The following is a 9,712-nucleotide window of genomic DNA, read 5'->3' as shown; positions in this document are numbered from 1 at the left end:
AATATCTCAAAGGCCCATTCTTCCATAATGAATCTTCGCCAGCCCTGTTGATGAAATGCTTCATTGGTGTTTATTATGAAGCAGATGCTGTTGGCCTTGTTGGTCTATTGGTGTGCGATAACTCCTGCTTAATTTGCCCCTGGAGGAAGCACTGGAAAGCACAGGGTCACTGGGCAAGAACTCTAAACAGAATGAACTCATATAAAGCACTACAAATTACATCACAATGTACACTAGACTCTCAGTGGAGCGGATGGTAGCACAGACTTGGGAATACTGCTTGAGGCAGACTGTTGGTCATGGATCTTGGCCAAGATCACAAACATTTCTATTAACTCAAAACTACAGAAGACTCTATGCTGCCTGAGTATTATATTACTCCAGAGACTGACTAAAGAATGGGCTGGCTGCCTTCCTTTTACTTCAGAAAGCATGCAGATGCCAAATGCAAATGCCAAAAGGGTTCTTATACAATCTGCTGGTTCTTTTAAGATAAACATCTGTGACTGCCAGCGCTGTCTCATACTCCAAATCCAAAATCCATTTGTTGGCCTAGGCAGGTGTCAGTTCCTGGCTAATGGGCTTGTGCAAAGCCAGAATAAGATGCTCATCTGTATGGCAAAGGTGTTCTGTTCTCTTTTGTTTAGATGAAGGATATCATGGCCTTGACAGTTCCTATGCCTTGTAGGAGGCCTTGTAACGGCTCTCAGTAACTCCAGATATTGGGAGTCCTGTATTGGGCCGATCCCATATCCTGAGAGCCAGTGAGGTGTAGCAATGAGACTGTCGAACCTGTTCTCGAGAGATTTGAGTTTAAGATCTAATCAAGCCATGAAACTGACTGAGCAACCTTAGATAATCTTAGGACAACTAGACAACCTAAGTCACCCTAAGAGTATCTACCTGAAGAATAGATAACCTTAGGGCAACCCAACACAGAGCTATATCTAGAATTCCTTATAGAAGTTACGCGTTGTTCTTAGACCAGTCTGTCCCCCTAGCCACATCTGATTTGGCTCATGGAATTCTTATAACGATAAAGTAGTAAATAGAGGTGGGGAGGAGAACCATGCGCACCAACCATGCACACCTTGAGCCCGTTCAAGGAAATAGGGGATATAAAGGTAACAAATATATTATGTTTTGCATTTAGGAATCCACTTTTGTGGACAGTACAAACTTGCATGCCATTATTTCCAAATGATGTTGTCTGTGAATATTGCACCTTTAACCTATTGAATAAAGGTAATTTACTTATATTTGAATATAAACACAATTGGGAGTGGGAAAAGGCTGGGTAAAGAATCCTTTTCATACAATTTGAAGTCATGCAAAATGGATGCTGTGCATATATCTTGTTGGTTCCTAAAGCTATAATGTCCACCTGTAGTGGATCTCAGGCATGCCAGTTCTCTCTCTTTGATGGCTACCTTCTGAGACATCTCTACATGGGATGGCAAAGCACATCTCTGACTCGACTTCTTACTCCATTGTTTTCATTTAAGAAAACTTTTTTCTTTGCATGAAGTCACATCATTTGGTATTCACTTGCTTTATTTTATCTTTTCTCTGCTTCCTTTCCCTTCTCTAGATTCTGATGGCAGCCCTGGCCCAGACAGCAAAAAATGTGATTTATGTCCTTGTTTTATTGTTCCTGTTAATGCTGATCTTTGCAATTTTGGGTCATGGTCTATATGGAGACCCTGAGCATGGAGACCACCAGAACTGGGGCACCTTAGCCGCTGCCTTTTTCACTCTCTTCAGCTTAGTAACGGTAATTTTCATAAGCATTTCAAATTGCAGTCAGCTTTGTGCTTATACTCCCGATCTGGGTGAGGAGGAAAGATGTGTAAGTAAAGGACAGCTTTCTCCATGTTGGTTCTATGGATCACTGACGCTAACTTGGAGAGACACTCTTTTGGGTCACTCTAGATTAAGATGCCAGGAGATCCATGACCCTGCTTGTTTTGAGATGGGAAATGTAGTTGCAAGGTTGTTTTATTTAGATCAGAGCCACGGCTTTGTCTGGGTGTTTCATCCAATTTGACCTCTGGGGAAAAGCACACAAAGACCACATTGTATCACTGAAAAGTGTGGGTATATCTTTGCTAGGGACCCTATGGATCATTGAGTCCAGCCTCTCAAGGAGGCACAGTGGGGATTTGAAGTGGCCCTGTAGCTAGATGGGCTGTAAAATATAGCTATATAACACTATGGTTGTTGCATCTTAATAAGGGATAATGTCATCCTTTGATGACATAACATTAACATTTAAAGCTACTTTTCTAGTTTGGGGGATGTATCATCCTTCAACAGTGAAGGAAGACTATCACAGCACTCAGTTGCTGGCTCTTGCTGGTCCCTTTGCTACATACAGCCTTGTGCTCTGAAGTAAATTTTGAGGCAATGATGAGAGAAATGGGAAAAGAGTGGGTTTTGTGCCACAGACTGGTGACCTACAGTACTTTGGTTTTTATTTTTTAAACTCTGTTTAGTTACTTTTGAGAAACAGGAAACCAGATTTACTCTATTTTTTGTTACTATCTTTGTCACTATCTTGAAACTATCATTGCCACTGATTCCTCTTAAAGAGCAATTTTCTAAGCTTTGGCAGGAACAACCCTAAGAAAAAAGAAGAGCCTCTGTGGTCCAGTATCCTGGCAGTGGTCAGCCAGACCCCACCTAGGGAAGCCCACCTAGATATCACCTGGGCAATGTCCCTTGCTCACTGTCATTCCCCCTCTGACTGACATTCAGAGGTAGGCTTCCTCTGATCCTGGAGGAGACCACTTGATTTCTGCCTAATAGCCATTGATTAGCCTTATCCTCTCTAAAGTTACCTCTGGAAACAGTGAGGAGCAGAAGTAGACAGATAAAACAAACATGGGCAAAATGGAATTAGCAATATAGGCAAGATTTAAAGAGAGAGTAATTATTTTTAAAATTAATACAAAACAAGGTAATGATTTCAATTTGTATGCATCAGTAGGAATACATGGATCTATTGCTGAGGGATGGGACCTTATTGCATTATGGGCTTAACCTATATAATTCATGACAAATGTTTCCATAGAGTCTTATGACGGATCTACTGAATTTTCAGGTTGATGGCTGGACAGACCTGCAGGATGACCTGGACAACAAAAAATTTGTTACAAGCCGAACGTTCACAATTGTGTTTATTCTCTTAGGATTTTTTGTGTTTTTCAACATGTTTATTGGAGTTGTCATTATGGACATTCAGGTAAGTTGTCTTTTTAGAAACACAGAGAAATTTTTCTCTCTTTTCAAGACTATTTATTTGGCAACTGTCATTTAGTAAAGAAGAAGAGGGGAAAGCATGCATCGGAATGTGTGACTGGTGACTGAAATTCTGCTGTTGCAGAGTTAGAGAAAATGGTGTCTTGATACTTCTTGTTTGCTGAAGCCAATACCGGTTCTTTCTGAGTAAATGCCCCATTCCCTGTATTTCAGGTGCCTCAGCTGAGACATAGACATGGATAGCTAGCACAAGATGGGAGAGCTATTGAGATGGGGTGGGGGCTAGGAGACTGGGATGCTTCAGAAAAGTCAGGAGGAGCTAGAGAAGGCAGCCGGGAATGGCACTTAGATCCAGGGATGTTGGCCAGTCTTTGGCGCCAAAGTCTGAGTCCCTTTTAAAAATAAGCTCCCCCTGCAGTCTTATTTCACACAGTCAAGTCAGAGTCATTGAAAAAAACAAACGAACAACTGAGTCAAGTCTGAGTTGAGTCACCGGTATGACATGACAGTGAGTCCCACGACTTGAATCCTCATTCCTGCTTAAAACCAGGAAATGCAGCAAGGTTGTCTCTAGAGAACGAGGAGGTGCTTTGTGTGTTTCTGTGTTTTTATGTGTGGAATGGGTGCTGGGTTGGAGCCAAAAACTGGATTCAAGTGAATGCGTTTATGTTCCTACCCCTCATACTTCCATTTCTTTTCTCATTTCTTGTCTCTTAGCTTGACTAGTTTGCTTTCAGTGAAACGGGTGCTTTTGGGACTCACCTGGGCAGCCTTTCTTTGTTGAGTGCCTTTCCTTCACATTTCAGATTTGTCATCTAGCCCAGAAAAATTCCTGTGGGAAGTGGGTGGGCACTGCCTTGTGTGGAAGCACTATCACCACTAGACATTTCGTGCCACTTGAAAGGAAGCCTCCAAAGTTAAAAGCATCAAAAGGCAAGCCTGGTCTCCATCCCTTGAAATGAAACTAATAATAATAAAAAAGAATGGGACAGAATTTTGAGGGAAAGAGGCAGTAACGAATGAAATGTGAAAGGCATAGCCAGAAATGAATTGGCCCAAAGATTGCTAAGTACCTGTCTCTAGCGGAGCCCAAAGGCTGCAGTGTTCTCCCCAGAAATGCTTGCCTGACACCCACCTTAATACCTTGAAAGTGACTGGCAGAAAAGTTTGTTTCCTAGGCTTCTAATGCCTGCTGACCTCTTAAATGTTTTATAGTAAATACTTTTTATTTATGTGCTATTAACTTTTATCTGACTGCATTTTAATTTATTTTGTATATTTTTAAACATGTAAAAAGATTTTATATACCTTGCGGTGGATCTTGATTGAAAGTAGCGCTTTATCTAATAATCTATTAATTGAGAAATGAATTCACGTGTTTGGAGAAACTGTGGGAATAGTGGCTCTTATTGTCACCTGTGGTGGGTGCTCCTTTCAGCCCAGATGATCTAGTCTATAGTCATTACAGGAACAGAATTATGTTCAGGACAAAATAAATAATAAACTTTTTTTAAAAAAAAAATCACTAAACTTGGCTTGTCTTTGTCCGTTCCTGGAGACAGTGAACTACTAGTTTACAAACAATTGATTATCTGTTTGGCAGGATGAATGGAGTGTGCTGCCAATTGGAAAAGAAATTGTAATTTTATCTTACACACATGGAGAAATAGAATTTGGCATATGGCCTTAATGGAAAAATTAACTTATCAGATTAGATCAGTTAAACAACCACACACTCAGAATGATTTTTTCAATATGTGGTTTCATTTTATTGATAATATTAATAACAACCATGAGACACATTTTCCACCAGACTCTTGTAACCGTCTTTGGCACAACCTCCTAATATAATGTATTGACTGGATTTGTGTGAGAGGCTATGTCTTTGTTTTCACTTCTTTATATTTGGTGCAATGATTATCTGGTGGTAGGATTGGCTGAAGTGAGTTTATTGATAGACTAATACTATTGGTTTTTGTGATATTTTCTATTTACTTCTAAATTGACTACATTCTGGGAAATTAGCACAGTAAGAATCTTGGTGGTTTAAAGATCCTTCCAAGGTCCTGCTCACTTGCTTCACTATTCATATCACCTCAAGTCATGGAAACAAGAATGAGTATATGGGCAGCGCGAAATTCTTCAAATACTCTAATTCTATCTACGATCCTGTCTCCGATCTTAACATGGTAGATATGCATGACCTGTGAGAAGGTAGAGTTTCAGCTTTGAAGGAGGATGAGCAGGAGAGCATGTCTAATGGTGTATGAAATTTTCAAATCCTATTTTTACCCCAGTTTGATAAATAGGAAACCCAACTAACATTGCATACTTCCGCACTATTAGAGAGGAGGCTGGGTAGGTGGGGCTCGTCAGCCCTGGAAGGCAGCCCATCTAGGAGAAGGAAAACTCCGAATTTAAACCTCCACTGCCTTGTGGCTATATCCACTTATGGAAAGGGCTTCAGGAGAGAACCTCGAGGCAAAATCCGGAGCTGGAGTCCCGGAGGCAGTTTGTGTCATTCTGCCAACTCCTGCGACGTCACTGGAACCAGTTGTACTGGCTCTTGCCTTTCCACTGGACTACTTCAGCGACGTGGAGGGGGGGGATTTGCTGCTTGGGTAACAGCCTGTCCTCCATATTATTTTACCCAGGCTTCGTGCTCTGGAGAGGACACTCCAGCTTCGCATACAGCGTCGAAACAACACGGGAAGTAGCAGTTACCGGTTATAAGTCTCTGCTCAATTGGCGTAGAGCAGGACGCCAGGGGCTACTTCTGACGGTGGGAGAGGTCATTGCACCTCACTAGGTAGATACCGCCTGCCTTAAGCTGGGCAGCCCCCAGCCAGTAAGGTGCTACCTCGCCACGGTCTGTTAACTTCACGGGGTGCGTGGGGTTTAGGGTCACACCCGACAAGCAGATCGATAACCGTGCACCATGCAACAATCACAAGAAAACTTCTGCCCTTAAGCTGGGCACCTGGAATGTACGGACAATGACCCCTGGCTTTCCTGACTATGGCTTTCCTGACGACCTCCAAGAAATAGACGATATGCGCAAGACAGCTGTCATTGACATGGAATTAAGTAGACTACAGATGGACATTGTTGCCCTGCAAGAGACAAGATTGCCAGACTCGGGATCTGTCAAAGAAAAAAACTTCTCATTTTTCTGGCAGGGAAAACCATCGAATGAGACCAGGGAATATGGTGTTGGCTTTGCAGTCAGAAATACTCTCCTGAGATGCATTGTTCCACCTACTGTGGGGAGTGAAAGAATCCTGCCTCTGCAGCTCCACTCATCAGCAGGACCAGTAACCCTCATTAGTGCATATGCACCAACACTGTCATCCACTCCAGAAGTGAAAGACAAATTCTATGACGATCTGGCAGCTACTATCCAAAAAGTCCCTGAAAGAGAGGCACTGTTCATTCTTGGAGACTTTAACGCTAGAGTTGGTGCTGATCATAATTCTTGGCCCACTTGTCTAGGCCGTTTTGGCATTGGAAAGATGAATGAAAATGGCCAACGCTTGCTGGAGTTTTGCTGTTATTATGGTCTCTGTGTCAGCAACACATTCTTTAATACGAAGCTGCAACACAGAGTTTCCTGGAGACATCCAAGATCCAAGCATTGGCATCAGCTTGATCTGATCCTCACTAGACGTTCTAGCCTCCCTAGTATCACGATCACACGCAGTTACCAGAGTGCTGATTGTGATACTGATCACTCCCTGGTGTGTAGTAGAGTAAAACTACGAACAAAGAGAGTATATCACACGAAAAAGGAAGGAAGACCACATATTGACATCAGCAAGACTTGTGATCAAAGAAAAGTGAAGGAATTTGCCCAAGCACTTGAGGAAGCCCTTCCAGGTCCGGCTAATGCAAATGCACCTGAACGATGGGAACACTTCAAGAACACTGTCTATAACACCGCCTTGTCCACCTTTGGCAAGAAGACCAAAAAGATGGCTGACTGGTTCGAAGCCCATTCAGAGGAGCTAATGCCAGCCATCGAGGATAAGAGAAGAGCTCTAGCAGCATACAAAACCTGTCCTAGCGAGTACAACTTGCAAGCTCTTCGAGCTGCTCGTAGCCAAGTCCAACAGGCTGCCAGGAGATGCTCCAATGATTATTGGCTCCAGCTCTGCTCCCAGATACAGATAGCAGCGGACACAGGTAACATCAAAGGAATGTATGATGGTATCAAGCAGGCCTTAGGTCCAATGCAGAAGAAATCTGCTCCCTTGAAGTCTGCTACAGGTGTGCCCATCCAGGACCGAGCACAGCAGATGGAACGCTGGGTACAGCACTACTCCGAGCTATATTCCAGAGAGAATGTAGTAACCGAAGAAGCATTAAATAACATTGAGTGCCTGCCTGTCTTGGAAGAGCTGGACAGTGAACCAACCTTAGCAGAAATAAAAGCGGCCTTGGATTCCCTCGCCTCCGGCAAGGCACCTGGAAAGGATAACATCCCTGCTGAAGTGCTGAAGTGCTGTAAGGAGATCATCACCACTGAACTGTATGAAGTCTTTTGTCTCTGCTGGAGGGAAGGTGGAGTCCCACAGGACATGAAGGATGCAAACATCGTCACATTGTACAAGAACAAAGGCGACAGGGGTGACTGCAATAACTACCGTGGCATCTCTCTTCTTAGAGTTGTAGGGAAGCTGCTTGCCCGTGTTGTGCTGAAGAGGCTCCAGGTTCTTGCAGACAGAGTCTATCCAGAATCACAGTGTGGATTCCGAGCTAATAGATCCACCACTGACATGGTATTCTCCCTCCGACAGCTGCAGGAGAAATGCAGGGAACAACAACAGCCACTCTTAGTGGCCTTCATAGACCTTACAAAAGCATTTGACTTGGTTAGCAGGGATGGCCTTTTTAAAATACTTCCCAAGATTGGATGTCCACCCCGTCTCCTTAACATCATCAGATCCTTCCATGAGGGAATGAAAGGCACTGTAGTTTTTGACGGCTCAGCATCAGACCCCTTTGACATCCGAAGAGGAGTGAAACAGGGCTGTGTTCTTGCACCAACACTTTTTGGGATCTTTTTTGCTGTCATGCTGAAGCATGCCTTTGGAACTGCAACCGAGGGTGTCTATCTCCGGACTAGATCAGACGGAAAGCTCTTTAATCTCTCTAGATTGAGAGCGAAGACCAAAGTCCAACTGAAATGCATGCGGGACTTCCTCTTCGCAGATGATGCAGCCATTGTTGCCCACTCTGCTGAAGACCTCCAACAACTCATAAATCGATTCAGCAAGGCCTGCCAAGACTTTGGACTAACAATCAGCCTGAAGAAAACACAAGTCATGGGCCAGGGTGTGGACTCACCTCCTTCTATTACCATCTCCACACAAGAATTGGAGGTTGTTCATGACTTTGTGTACCTTGGCTCAACCATCTCTGACACCCTGTCTCTGGATGTTGAGCTGGACAAACGCATTGGCAAAGCAGCTACCATGTTCTCTAGACTCACAAAGAGAGTATGGCTCAATAAGAAGCTGACGACACATACGAAGATCCAGGTCTATAGAGCCTGTGTCCTAAGCACACTCCTGTACTGTAGTGAGTCCTGGACCATTTGTGCACGGCAGGAGAGGAAGCTAAACACCTTCCATATGCGTTGTCTCCAACGGATTTTTGGTATCACCTGGCAGGACAAAGTTCCAAACAGAGTAGTCCTAGAACGAGCTGGAATTTTCAGCATGAGCACATTACTGAAACAGCGACGTCTACGTTGGCTTGGGCACGTCGTGAGAATGGCTGATGGTCGGATTCCAAAGGATCTCCTCTATGGAGAATTAGTGCAGGGAAACCGCCCCAGAGGGAGACCACAGCTGCGATACAAGGATATCTGCAAGCGAGATCTGAAGGCCTTAGGAATGGACCTCAACAGATGGGAAACCCTGACATCTGAGCGTTTAGCCTGGAGGCAGGCATTGCATCACGGCCTCTCCCAATTTGAAGAGACCCTTGCCCAGCAGGCTGAGGCAAAGATGAAGTCACAAAAGCAGCAAAACCAGGGAGCTGGACAGGGGACAAATTGGATTTGTCATCAGTGTGGAAGAGACTGTCACTCTCGAATCGGCCTCCTCAGCCACACTAGACGCTGCTCCAAGTCCTCCATACAGAGCACGATACCATAGTCTTTCGAGACTGAAGGATGCCTAACTAAATATGGGCAGCAGTATGTGATCTGCTGCATTTATTTCTCTCCTTTGTATCTCATGATACGCAGTTTACTAAGATCCATTTCTAAATGGGGGAATTTCACTGATCCTACAACCCCCCCCCCCGAATAGATTGCAAAGTCAATCCCATGTTCAAGGGAAAATAGAACAGCCCTTTTCACATTTTACTTTCTCTGAATGAAATCCTGTAGTAGAGAGGCATTCAGATGTGGAATTGACTTCAATGAATTGATTCCACATCTGCT

General features: G+C 43.8%; 1 protein-coding gene across 1 annotated transcript in view; it reads left to right on the top strand.

The window, feature by feature from the left end:
• CATSPER3 (cation channel sperm associated 3) overlaps positions 1-9,712 on the top strand; it is a 43,835-nt gene that overhangs the window by 18,898 nt on the left and 15,225 nt on the right. The window contains exons 4-5 of the mRNA XM_020794461.3: positions 1,592-1,774; positions 3,104-3,244. Of these exons, the coding sequence (XP_020650120.3) occupies positions 1,592-1,774; positions 3,104-3,244 (324 nt within the window). The remainder of the gene's footprint in view (positions 1-1,591; positions 1,775-3,103; positions 3,245-9,712) is intronic.

The sequence above is a fragment of the Pogona vitticeps genome, chromosome 2 (genome assembly GCF_051106095.1).
Source record: "Pogona vitticeps strain Pit_001003342236 chromosome 2, PviZW2.1, whole genome shotgun sequence".
Taxonomy (NCBI): domain Eukaryota; kingdom Metazoa; phylum Chordata; class Lepidosauria; order Squamata; family Agamidae; genus Pogona; species Pogona vitticeps.
Note: the sequence above shows the minus strand (reverse complement) of the source record. Positions and strands in the feature narration are given on the sequence as shown.